General features: G+C 45.4%; 1 protein-coding gene across 3 annotated transcripts in view; it reads right to left on the bottom strand.

Annotated features, from left to right (window-relative positions):
- asic2 (acid-sensing (proton-gated) ion channel 2) overlaps positions 1-13795 on the bottom strand; it is a 469696-nt gene that overhangs the window by 40136 nt on the left and 415765 nt on the right. For all 3 annotated transcript variants that reach the window (XM_055898169.1, XM_055898168.1, XM_055898167.1), the window contains one exon: positions 2418-2568. In XM_055898169.1, coding sequence (XP_055754144.1) covers positions 2418-2568 — 151 coding nt within the window. The remainder of the gene's footprint in view (positions 1-2417; positions 2569-13795) is intronic.

Below are 13795 nucleotides of genomic sequence, written 5' to 3'. Positions count from 1 at the left end.
ATTCAACCTGGTAAGGTTGGGGAGGCTCGGTGCTCAAGAGCACGTGTCCTCCTTCACGGTCCGGTATATCCGGCGCCACCTTCCCACCCCAGCTCAGTACCACCAGTGCCTACACCACGCACCAGGCTTCCAGTGCATCTCCAGAGCCCTGTTCCTCTTCCACGCACTCTCCCTATGGTGCGTGTCTCCAGCCCGGTACCTCCAGTTCCGGTACCACGCACCAGGCCTAGAGTGCGCCACGAGAGTCCAGTGTGCCCAGTTCCTGTTCCCCGCACTCGCCCTGAGGTGCGTGCCCTCAGCCCGGTACCTCCAGTTCCGGTACCACGCACCAGGCCTATAGTGCGTCTCAGCCGGCCAGAGTCTGCCGTCTGCCTAGCGCCAGAGCCGTCCTGCCATGACCAGCCAGAGCCGTCCTGCCATGACCAGCCAGAGCCGTCCTGCCATGACCAGCCAGAGCCGTCCTGCCATGACCAGCCAGAGCCGTCCTGCCATGACCAGCCAGAGCCGTCCTGCCATGACCAGCCAGAGCCGTCCTGCCATGACCAGCCAGAGCCGTCCTGCCATGACCAGCCAGAGCCGTCCTGCCATGACCTGCCAGAGCCGTCCTGCCATGACCTGCCAGAGCCGTCCTGCCATGACCTGCCAGAGCCGTCCTGCCATGACCTGCCAGAGCCGTCCTGCCATGACCTGCCAGAGCCGTCCTGCCATGACCTGCCAGAGCCGTCCTGCCATGACCTGCCAGAGCCGTCCTGCCAGGACCTGCCAGAGCCGTCCTGCCAGGACCTGCCAGAGCCGTCCTGCCAGGACCTGCCAGAGCCGTCCTGCCAGGACCTGCCAGAGCCGTCCTGCCAGGACCTGCCAGAGCCGTCCTGCCAGGACCTGCCGGAGTCCCTCAGCCAGGACCTGCCGCCCCTTGTCCCGGTGCTGCCCCTTGTCCCGGTGCTGCCCCTTGTCCCGGTGCTGCCCCTTGTCCCGGTGCTGCCCCTTGTCCCGGTGCTGCCCCTTGTCCCGGTGCTGCCCCTTGTCCCGGTGCTGCCCCTTGTCCCGGTGCTGCCCCTTGTCCCGGTGCTGCCCCTTGTCCCGGTGCTGCCCCTTGTCCCGGTGCTGCCCCTTGTCCCGGTGCTGCCCCTTGTCCCGGTGCTGCCCCTTGTCCCGGTGCTGCCCCTTCTCCCGGTGCTGGCCGCTCATTTAGGGGATGTTAGTTTTAGGGTGGTCATTGGGAGGGGAAGACAGAAGCGGGGAGTGACTATGGTGGTGTGGGGACAGCGTCCAGAGCCTGAGCCACCACCGTGGTCAACTGCCCACCCAGACCCTCCCCTGGACTTTGTGCTGGTGCGCCCGGCGTTCGCACCTTGAGGGGGGGGGGGTTCTGTAACGGTCCTGACCTGTTTTATGTTGTTTTTGTATGTGTTTATGGTCAGGGCGTGTGTTTTGGGTGGGCAGTCTATGTTTTGTATTTCTAGGTTGGGTTTTGTGTTCGGCCTGGTATGATTCTCAATTAGAGACAGGTGTGCATCGTTTGTCTCTAATTGAGAGTCATACTAAGGCAGCCAGGGTTTCACTGGGGTTTTGGTGGGTGTTTGTTCCTGTGTCCACACATGGACGGTTGAAGGTTAGTCACGTTTGTTGTTTTGTAGTTTTGTAGTGTCTTGTTTGCTGTTTTCATTAAAAGATGGCTTATTTCCCTCAATCCGCATCTTGGTCCTATCCATGCTCCTTCTCGTCTAAGGGGGAGAACAACAATGACTGCCTTTACACTCACTGTGCTGCTAGATGCCCCTCTGTATAGCGACTTAGCCTCTGCCTTATCACAACAGACTTAAACACACCAGTGATGGGAAGGGACAGCTGAGGACAAGCCTATGTGTCCCACTGCTAATCTGAGAAGAACATGTGGATAATTGATCGGGGGAAATAAACAGGCTCTCTGCATGATACATGTTCTATATATGGAGAGTAAATATAGTCTATCTGCTAGAGGGCCCATGACTTGGCTTGATGCTGTGCTTCAACAACTCCCCTGTCTTCACTTCCAAGCAGGTTGAGACGTGAGCAAGGCTTTCAATGAGGCTCATTGTGCAGCTAACAGGTCAGGCAGCAAGCTCCCTCCTACACAAGACTATCTGAACAACTAACAGGGCTTCTTCCACTATGAACAACAGATCGTGAGGAAACTGATAAAGGAATGGCATCGCTTCCAAATCTGAAAGGAAAAGCACATCCTGGCTTGAGCTGTTATTTGACAGCAAGTCAATACATTTTAGGCAGAATTGATATAAATGGTGAAAAGCACAGGACATAGAATATAACCTTGGGGGACACCAGTTGTCAATTCCACATAGTCAGATTGAACACCCTCCACATGGATACATTTTGATTTAGATGGAGAGGGTCAGGTATGGTGTAGTTGGGCCTACCTGTGTTGCCCCACACGGGTAGGTACTCGTCCTGCTGGATGTCCAGCATAATCTCCAGGCCGTTCCCCGTCCCTCCCTTCATGGTGGTCCGCAGCGTCTTCCCCTCCTCCGCTGCGTTGAACATGTAACACTTCCCATACCTGGTGAACACCTGCAGAGAGCAAGAGAGATAGAGAAAGTGATAGATAGAGAGAGAGCAGAAGTTAGTACTGACCCTGTTATGTACACAGGCTGGTGGACATCAGGAGGTGGACCGATACATGAACTAATCATAAACTGGTACCATTACATTCCCTGAGGCGGTTTAGGGAAGAACTGTCCTTATAGCCTTCTAAAGGCATTAAGAAATCAGCAAGCTGAACTCGATATGATAATGATTGTAACACCCTACAGGCAAATTCAAATGACAACAACAGAGCCTGAAACAAAAGTTAAGTATTAAGGTTTCATGTGGAGACTAGGAACACAAAATGTTGATTTGTCCCTTGGTTGCCCTAGATAGAAATCCATGATCAATCCCAATGGCACACAACAACCTTCTAACACATTCTCCTATGATTACCAAAAATTGGAAGAGGCACCTTGTGCTTTAAAAAAATGTGTTTACGAGCATACACTTTACGACACGGCAATGGGCCACATTGGAGACAAATCCTATCATTTCAGTGTAATGGAGCATGTGGCTGTTGTTCCCCCTCCCTTCAAGTGGCTGGATGAGCAGAAGCATTAAAGGCTGTGGAGCCCTCGCTCTCTGAAGGACAGCTAATAACAGGCTTTCTGCAGCTCCGCTCTGCTCCGGTCAGGTGGAGAAAGCACTTTTCAGCTCCTATATTGGGTAAAGTAGGGCCAGATTAGGCCTTAAAGGAAAGTAGTGGCAGAGATTTGAAAAAAGCATGGGCACTTTAGCCTGTAATCACTTAAAAGCGGTGCTCACTCTGCCATTAGTGGCATGGAGTTCATGGGAGGAAAAACCTGCATTCGCCATCCCCATTTTCAGTACATTGTTAACAGTTCAAGGAAAACTGTTGAGATGCCATTATGAGAAGGAATGCATAGGGAAAGCTCAGATTTTTCTAGGTATTAACTGAACCCCCCCCCCCCCCCATTCAATCAAACAAATCGGCACAGTTATGTCACACCACTGTGCTAGATAACGACTTTGAGGTTAATATGAATAATAGACTGGCGTAAAATGCAGAATCAGTGCAGCTTATTTAGAGACAGGTGTGTAAAAGATGCAAACATGTAAATTAGATGGGTGTTGGGAGGTCCCTGCTCATAGATAATAATCACCATAACAACCCTCAGCCCACCTTCCTTTCCCTCACCAATCAGAGGACTGAGGAATAGAATGTTGTTTGAACATCATCAACAAGGTCACACACTCCAAGCCTTCTTATTGGATAGAAGCAGTGGTGGCCTACCTGCTCTTCTATGGTCCGGTCTGGGATCAGTGTGGTTCTGTGAGCTCAGAATGGTTACGGATACAGTGCCTTCAGAAAGTATTCACACCCTTTGACTTTTTCCTCATTTTGTTGTGTTACAGCCTGAATTTAAAATGGTTACATTAAGATTTTGTGTCACTGGCCAACACACAATACCACATAATGTCTTAGTAAACACATTTAAAAACATACGTCCACTAAGTAATTAAAAACGTTTAATAAGTAATTAAAAATGAAAAGCTGAAATGTCAATAATAATAATAATTGTTATGGCAATCCTAAATAAGTTCAGGAGTAAACATTTGCTTAACTCACTCTGTGTGCAATAATAGTGTTGAATAAGATTTTTTTATGACTACCTCATCTCTGTACCCCACACATACAATTGTCCGTAAGGTCCCTCAGTTGAGCAGGGAATTTCAATCACAGATTCAATCGCAAAGACCAGGGAGATTTTCCAATGCCTCACAAAGTTGGGCAACTATTGTCACGATCGTCTAAGGTGGAAACAGTGGACCAAAACGCAGCGTGTTGAGCGTACATACTACTTTATTTTAAGATGTCGCCAACAAAACCATGAAGCCAACGTAGTGCTCACAGGCAACTATACATGGACAACTACCCACAAATACAGGTGGGAAAAGGCTACCTAAGTATGGTTCTCAATCAGAGACAACGATAGACAGCTGCCTCTGATTGAGAACCACACCCAGCCAAACACACAGAAATACAAATCATAGAAAAAGGAACATAGAATGCCCACCCAAATCACACCCTGACCAAACCAAAATAGAGACATAAAAAGCTCTCTAAGGTCAGGGCGTGACACCTATTGGTAGATGGGTAAAAAAAGCAGACATTGAATACCTGTTTGAGCATGGTGAAGTTATTTATTACACTTTGGATGGTGTATCAATACACCCAGATGCTACAAATATACAGGTGTTCATCCTAACTTAGTTGCCGTGAAGAAGGAAAGCGCTCAAGGATTTCACCATGAGGCCAACAGTTACAGAGTTTAATGGCTGTGATAGGAGAAAACTGAGGATGGATCAACAACATTGTAGTTACTCCACAATACTAACCTAAATATCAGTGAAAAGAAGGAAGCCTGTACAGAATAAAAATATTCCAAAACATGCATCCTGTTTGCAATAAGGCACAAAAGTAAAATTGCAAAAAATGTGTCAAAGAAATTAACTTTATGTCCCAAATACAAAGTGTTGGGGCAAATCCAATACATTACATCACTGAGTACCACTCCTCATATTTTCGACCATGGTGGTGGCTGCATCATTTTATCCTGGTCATCGGCAACGACTAGGGAGTTTTTAAAGATACAAGTAAATAGAATAGGGGCCTCCCGAGTGGGGCAGCGGTCTGCGGCATCACTACAGCCTGGGGTTCGATCCATACATACACCGGAGATAATAAGCAACACCTGGAGGGGGTGGAGACAATCACAAGGACAGGTGAACCAGATCAGGGTGTGACAGTAGCATGTGTCCACATTTTTTATCAGCATGAATTAGATTGAGCAATAAAAGCCCCACTTTTATTCCATAGGCTGGGATCCTCACTATGCAGCTTTTGCAAGAGCGCATTTTTCATTGGCTGTCCACTGGTTTCAAAAACAATGATTGATAGGAAGCTTAAATATCTTGAAACCAACCATTATTGGGTTCAAATAAACATTTAGATTTGTGAACCGCCATCCACAACAACCACAATCCGTAAGGCACAAATAGCTAAATGAGAAAGCAGCAGTGTGATTCACATCAATGAGCTATGTATATATCAATAATAAGCTATATCTGTATCGTTGTAGGCTACACCACTGCTGTCATCCTTATCTCTTTGCGTTTATTAAAATTTGATCATCTTTGGATGCCGACAGCAATCGCACCATTGGAAGACATAGCGTATACTGTACCCTACAAAAGCCTATTCCTACTCTTTTCCTGTGATCCATCAAACACATTTGGTGTGTCATCGTAGTGGTCTCTGACTTGTGGTCAGACTCGCTAAGGTGGAACAAACTTAAACTTGCGCCTTTTTTCAATGTTGATTTGAATGTCATTGAGAAAAGAAAAGTGTCAAAGATTTTTTCCCGCAAACATCCTTTCTGAATTTTAAGTAACCCTCTAAATCATCATCTAGTTTTCAAAAGTATCTGTAATCTGATTACAATATTTTTACTGGTAACGTAATGGATTACAGTTATCGGTTTTAGGTAATCCCTTACATGTAATCCGTTTCTCCCCAACCCTGATGACCAGTGTATGAGTGCTTCTATGGACATGAGTAATTGTCCAGGTGGACAGTGTTATGGTCCTAGAAGGATGTGGGTAGAAAGGGAGTATGAGACACGCCCTTCTCCTCAGTAGAGCAGCTCCCTCCTTTGACAGATATCAATCTGTCTAAATGATCCTTCAGGGGCTAAGAGCTGCCAGAGCCACAGTGCAGAGACGGGGGATACATATTCATAGAGAAATCACTCTTTGTTTACAGGTACCCGTGTCTCGGTGTCTGTCTCTGACTGGGACTGGGCTTAACTGTACCAGGAATGGCTCCGGTTGATAGCATAGTGCAGGGGTGTCAAACTCATTCCACGGAGGGCCTAGTGTCTGCAGGTTTTTGGTTTTTCCTTTCAATAAAGCCCTAGACAACCAGGTGTGGGGAGTTCCTAACTAATTAGTGATGTTAATTCATCAATCAAGTACAAGGGAGGAGCGAAAACCCGCAGACACTCGGCCCCCCGTGGAATGAGTTTGACACCTGTGGCATAGTGACAGAAATACCCGAGTGTATAGAGACCAATATGGACCCAGCCTGCATGAATGGAGAATATCAACATCGCAGCATGTCCCAGCATAGACAGTAATCTGTCAATGTCAAAACACATTGGTCCAAACCTAACAGACCAAAAAGCAGATTGAATGGGATTCAACATGCACTAGCATCCCAGTAAACAAGTTGTTTTGGTCGTCAGCATGACCTTGGTTCATTTGACTAAAGTATCTCTGTCTGTTAATTAGAGCTTACATTAGAGTTAATCCACATCAGCCCAAACCATTCACACACTCAAGTGCTCCCTTTGAACCCTCGCCAGCTAACTGGGCAGGTAACATCATGTTTAATTACCCAGCGGTCATTTAAACTTTCATGATATGTCTGTGAGTTTCTGTGAGTGTGTGTATAACACAGATAACGCATATCTGCACTGCCCAACACTGCTCCCCTACAGATGTACTGTAGTAATGGTGCTCTGAACTCTCCTCCTCTGAAGTTGTTGGTTGTCTATTAGGGACCACCATCATCATCATCATCCTCTCTCTGGAGCTTCTTGTCAGACCCTCTATGTCTCTGTCTCTAGAAACAGTAATGATGTACTGTATGAGTGACAGGGATGGCTAGGACCAGGTCAACATCCTATTAGCACCTTACCACACCTCATCAGCCACGCCACGGTGGAAGTGTCAACCAAAAGTTGCCAGGGTGGTTCTGTCATTTTGGTACCCCTCAGACAGTTGTCTGACCCTACTGTTTCTCCTTCATCTTGTTCCCTCCCACTCAGTTATTATATCCATCTCTGCTTGCCTCGAGTCATTCTGTCAGAGGGAGGAGAGTAATGACTCCTCACACCACCAAAGAAATATCAAATAACTTTGGTACCTGGCCAAGGGGCAGTTACAGGCAATACCTGTAAAGTAGCAAACTAAAGTAAAGAGACACTTCTCAGAGTTCTCATGCACTGAGGCCATTACTTTTCTGAAAAACAGGATGTTAGAATATGGACCATGAGTATCAGCATTCTCCAAATAGCTCCACTCTGTCTGCTATTAATAAATGACCAGTGCTTGACTTGGGCAGGACCTCACCGAACTGAGTACCGGCACCTCAAATGTTCTACTGCTTGAGCTCCTGTTCCTCTTATAGAATATTAGCACATAAATATAAAAAGGACCGGCACCCAAAATGAGTGTCGGCTCCTACTTCAAGCAGTGTAAATGACAATGTTGCTTATAATACCCGATGTGGTTATGCATGATTGCTTCATACTCAGACGTATTTGAGTCGATATGTCAGACCACTATGGCCTATTTATTACCTTACCTCCCTAATCTTACTTCATTTGCACACACTTTAAATAGGCTTTACTATTGTGTTATTGACTGTATATGTATTTGTGTTTGTTTACTCCATGTGTAACTCTGTGTTGTTGTTTGTGTCGCACTGCTTTGCTTTATCTTGGCCAGGTCGCAGTTGTAAATGAGAACTTGTTCTCAACTGGCCTACCTGGTTAAATAAAGGTGAAATAAAAATAAATAAATTAAAGATATGCACAAGCCAATACAGAACTAAAAACATTGACTGTTATCAGGTGTTCATACACCCCTGTCCGTCTATTCTGATCAGTTTGGCTAGAATGGTCTTGTTGACATCGCTTCAAGCCACTAAACATCAAAGTTGTCTTTGGTGATGAAATGCTGTTGCTGCTCTTTCTCCATTACTTTATTTTAAATGAATCGCTAAGGCGTTGATTGAACCCGGGTCTTGAAATGTCACAACCTGCCATGTTAACATAACGTTCGCTGACACCGTCCACAGGGCAGTCAGGGCACGAAGCAGAACAGAGATGAGCTGCCAATTAGACGCCTGCTTTCGTCTCGTCCACCCAACATAACTTATTAGCATTCACAAGAAACAGTGTGAAAGTCTGGGAGCAAGACATCGCCCGAAGGCATGCCCTTGACCCAGCCTGCATGTCGACCAGCCTCTCCCAGGGAGAAGTCAAAGATGACACGGCCATTAGAGAGCCACCTTCCACTGTGATGAAAGGTCAGTTGTTGTTAGTTAGCGCCAGACAGACAACAGACACCTGTTTGAATAGTTGCCTGTCCCTGGCTAAGACAACAGTTAGACATCTGAAAATAAAGCTTTACAAAGAGACAAGTCATTATGCCTGCAGTGTGCTGTGACTGTGATGGGTACAATAGCGAGAATGGTTAATGACTTCATGTGTTCAGGTGTCATTATTTTGAACAGCTTTATGATAAATATCCTTTTTTCTTCAACTATTATTGTAAGGGCTCCGAAGTCCCTTTCCTCATTTGTTACACACACACGCACGCACGCACGCACGCGCACACACACACACACACACACACACACACACACAGATGGGATAATATACTATCTTGTTACCATTGCAAAATACTCTGAAGAAAATGTATCAAAATGAAATACAAGATGCTAATTAGTATTTTCCCAAATTTTCTAAATACAAAATACATTTTCAAATACACGGCTTCACTAAAACAACATTCTCAGTAACGATTATAAAAACATTGTACTTGCTATGACTTTGATATGTCGTTGTTGTCACGCCCTGACTTTAGTTATATTTGTTTTCTTAGTTTTTTGGTTAGGTCAGGGTGTGACAAGGGTGGTTTGTTTAGTTTTTGTATTGTCTAGGGGTTTTGGCTTGTCTAGGGTTTTTGTTTGTCTATGGGGATTTTGTATGGTCTAGGGGTTTTTAGGTTTATGGTGGCCTGAGTTGGTTCCCAATCAGAGACAGCTGTTTCTCGTCGTCTCTGATTGAGGTGCCTATTTAGGTTGCCATTTTCCATGTTGGTTTTGTGGGTAGTTGTTTTCTGTCTCCGTACCAGAAAGGACTGTTTCGTTTGTTCCGTTTTGTTATTTTTTTGTTCAGTGTTATTAAAAATCATGAACACGTACCATGCTGCACCTTGGTCCTCTCCTTCTTCCTCAGACGAACATCGTTACAGTAGTTTATCTACCTTAGTTGAATTCAGTGACTAAGTTGCTCTGGATACGAGTGTCTGCTAAATGACCAAAATGTAAATGTAAAAATAAACACTTGCAAAGTACACTGGGCATTATTAATTGGCCTTGTTTTGGGGGACGGAGCTCAAAATAATATATTTTTACATTTATAAGACAGTCATATCACACCATATTGTCATCAGACTTCTGATACCAATGCAGGGTGAAAGGGGGCCACAAAACTGTGAACAGCTAAAAAAAAATGGTATAGAAAAGTATTTTGTATTTTGAAAATACATTAGTACAGGTCTCGAAGTATCTTGTTACAAATTACAATGGATTGTAGTTCAGAAGTAATTAAATACGTATTTAACATAAATGTAACAAAACTGCCCATCTACGCACGCACGCACGCGCGCGCACACGCACACACACACACACAGAAAATACAAATAAGAATTTAACTAAACTTCATCCAATTTCGTTATGCCAACACACTGATGGATTATCTCAGACGGACACTATCTTTTCTTTATTCTGTCGTTTCTTCCCCCTCGCTCTACTGTTTATCTCCTCCTGTTCCTGTCTGTGTCACCACAGGCCTCTGAAGTGCAGGGCATATCTATATGACCTCTCAATTAGTTTAGATTGTTTAGAGTTTATTAGCCAGGGGTGTAATCGCAGGGTACAGTGAAATTCTTAGTTCAGCTGATGGGGTCACCGTGGAGACGACAGGAAACGTGACTCAGGAAGAGGAAGTCCAGTCACGCTCTACGCCCCCTCTCCTTCCCCATTCACTTCCCTCTCTCACCTCAGCAAGACTGACACCGCGAATCCATATCTGCTGATGGCCAGCCAACGCCACGCCATGTTGTCTGTCTGCCATATCTACCGTTATGTTTATCTCTGTCGCTAGCCGCAGCGAACTGAAAAGACGAGCGACCCATGGATGTGTGTGCTTTGGGGACCTTTAACAGAATGTGACTGGCAGAACGGGTGTTGTATGTGGAGAACGAGGGCTGCAGTAGATATCTCCGATAGGGGGGAGTGAGTCCTCAGACGGGTAGACAGAGATGACAGTTTACAGAGGAGTGTGGAGTGCAGTGATGTGCCCTATGAGAAGCATTGGTGGCAAATCTGATGGCCAAATGGTAAAGAACATCTAGCTGATCGAGAGAGCACCCTAACCTGACGATCTATAAATTATGTCTCTGTTATCTAGCATGGGTAGGATGGTCATCTGAATCAGGGTTAGTTTGGCAGCTGGGGTGAAAGAGGAGCGATTACGATAGAGGAAACCAAGTCTAGATTTAACTTTAGCCTGCAGATTTGACATGTGCTGAGAGAAGGACAGTGTACCGTCTAGCCATACTCCCAAGTACTTGTATGAGGTGACTACCTCAAGCTCTAAACCCTCAGAGGTAGTAATCACACCTGTGGGAAGAGGGGCATTCTTCTTACCAAAGCACATGACCTTTGTTTTGGAGGTGTTCAGAACAAGGTTAAGGGTAGAGAAAGCTTGTTGGACACTAAGAAAGATTTGTTGTACAGCATTTAACACAACATCTGGGGAGGGGCCAGCTGAGTATAAGACTGTATCATCTGCATATACATGGATGAGAGAGCTTCCTACTGCCTGAGCTATGCTGTTGATGTAAATTGAGAAGAGCGTTGGGCCTTGGATCGAGCCTTGGTGTACACCGTTGTTGACAGGCAGTAGCTGAGACAGCAGATGTTGTGACTTTATACACTACACTCTTTGAGAGAGGTAGTTAGCAAACCAGGCCAAAGACCCCTCAGGGTCACCAATACTCCTTAGCCGGCCCACAAGAATGGAATGGTCTACCGTATCAAAAGCTTTGGCCAAGTCAATAAAAATAGCAGCACAGCATTGCTTATAATTAAGGGCAATGGTGACATCATTGAGGACCTTTAAGGTTGCAGTGACACATCCATAACCTGAGCGGAAACCAGATTGCATACCAGAGAGATACTATAGACATCAAGAAAGCCAGTCAGTTGATTATTGACAAGTTATTGACAATGAGCATACAATAATAATGTATGCTCATGTATTTCTATTGACTACCCTGTCGTATATATTCACATAGTGTAGCGCTCCAGCAATCCTATTCACACAACCAGAGGACAAAAAGCCTGTATTCATTCTTACTTACGGTACAGTACTACACATGACTGGATCCTCCTCTATTTCTCTTTGATAGAATAAGCAAGTAATAAGACACCTATCTCGCTCATCCCATTTATTTTGCTGGCAGGGAGGGGAAAAAGTGGAAAGTGATGGAGTAAATTAAAATTTGAAGCTTTAAGAGCCAGCCAACTGGTTTTATCAGTTCTTCTCACCCAGCGAGGGGCACCAGGCTTAAAGCTTAAATTCCACTTCCATAAGCAGTCTATTGTGATGTGCTGTTATTGTTCGCCAAATCGATTTCCATTATGGGTGAATTTAGAAGGCTTTTCATGGTAAACCAAAGCAGCACGCGAGAGAGAGAGAGATAATAAACGAGAGAGGGATACAGAGAGGAAGGATTAAAGTGTGTGAAAAAGGCCTTTGAGTTGCAAGGTGTGCACGTTCCCCCCCTCTAGACGCTGCAGCATTTTAAGTGGTTCTGTTGTGAAGATGAATAATTCAGAGAGAGAGAGTGCTGCTAAGCAAGGCTAGGTAGCTACCTGGCACTATGGAGGGCTTCAGCCACACTAACACACGCCTGGGCACCGTACGCACGCCTGGCATAGCCTTCCTCTTCCTGAATGTCAGAGCCAAGTTAGCACTGTGAAACTACACAACTTCCCCATAACCAAACATAATTCATACACATTAAACAAATGTCACCTTTTCTGTGATGTGCTGTGAAACTTTGTGGAATGGGATATATCACCCAATCCAAACGTAATTTACCATTCCAGTCGATAATGTATTTTATGAGAGAGCATGTTTAAGGTTGGATATACAGTAGGACACAAGATAGCTGTTGTTGCTGCCAGTCTGATATCTATGTTCATGGAGAGACAGCAAGAGAGATGGAGAGAAAGATAGACAGCAAGAGAGATAGAGAGAGATGGAGAGAGAGATAGACAGAGAGCGAGATAGACAGAGAGAGAGAGATAGAGAGAGAGAGAGAGAGAGAGAGAGAGAGGGGTAGACAGAGAGAGAGAGAGGGGTAGACAGAGAGAGAGAATGAGAGAGAGAGAGAGAGAGAGATAGTGAGGGGGAGATTGAAAGAGGAGATAAAGAGAGTGAGAGAAAGAGAAGAAATGAGAAAGAGAGCGAGCGAGAGAGAGACTTATAAAGAAGATCCCTCCCCTGAGTGGAAATGATCCAGGCTGTGATTGGTGCCAGATCCCTGGTGACCCATAACCTGAGAGCAGCGTTCCATCCCCAGGCTTAATTGACTTTACACGGGGGAGGCCATGCAGAGCACTGCTCTCACCTCTGCTGAATGAGCTCATCCATTAACATGCTGCCTGTAGATGGACTGCAGCCACAAACTCAATTATCTTACCTATTTGAATCCCCTATGAAACAAACTTGCTTTATACCATGGCATTGTTGAATACTTGTTTTTGAACAGCATGAAGGGCATACTAGAGCGTGCATTATTTCTTCCATGTCCTCCCTGCACCTGCAACTGTATTAGTCTATATATTTGTTGTATTTTACCTGAAAGTATATTGCTGTAGGTCATGGGTAATGCTAGCCAAATAGAAGAGCATGTGGATGTGGTGGGGAGCAGTCCTCCTCCTGACTCTGCTGAAATATAAAGGTAAATGAGCAGCCAGGAGTGATACATCATCTTAAACTGGAGCTTGGCAGCATGACCAGAACTCAGCACCAATGGCTGCTCACAGCCCAGAACAGCCCGACTCAGCCCAGAAGAGAACAGCCCAGTCCAGCCTACCCCACAGCCCTGACACAACTTTATCCTACTTACATACTTTACAATGTGTTTTGTTATCTGTACAGTGCAGCACATAGAGATGTGTCTTTTAGTTTAGATCATTTCTACAGTGGTACACTGCTTGCTAAAGAGTTAGTTCACTTCCCTCCCCTGAAGGCTGTACTCAGTGGGGTCACAAAGAGCAGCCTGCATGTCTGAGAGACGTCAAATAAAGAGGAAGTTG

Source organism: Salvelinus fontinalis, chromosome 34, assembly GCF_029448725.1.
Source record: "Salvelinus fontinalis isolate EN_2023a chromosome 34, ASM2944872v1, whole genome shotgun sequence".
Taxonomy (NCBI): Eukaryota; Metazoa; Chordata; class Actinopteri; order Salmoniformes; family Salmonidae; genus Salvelinus; species Salvelinus fontinalis.
This window is presented reverse-complemented; position numbering and strand designations above follow the sequence as displayed.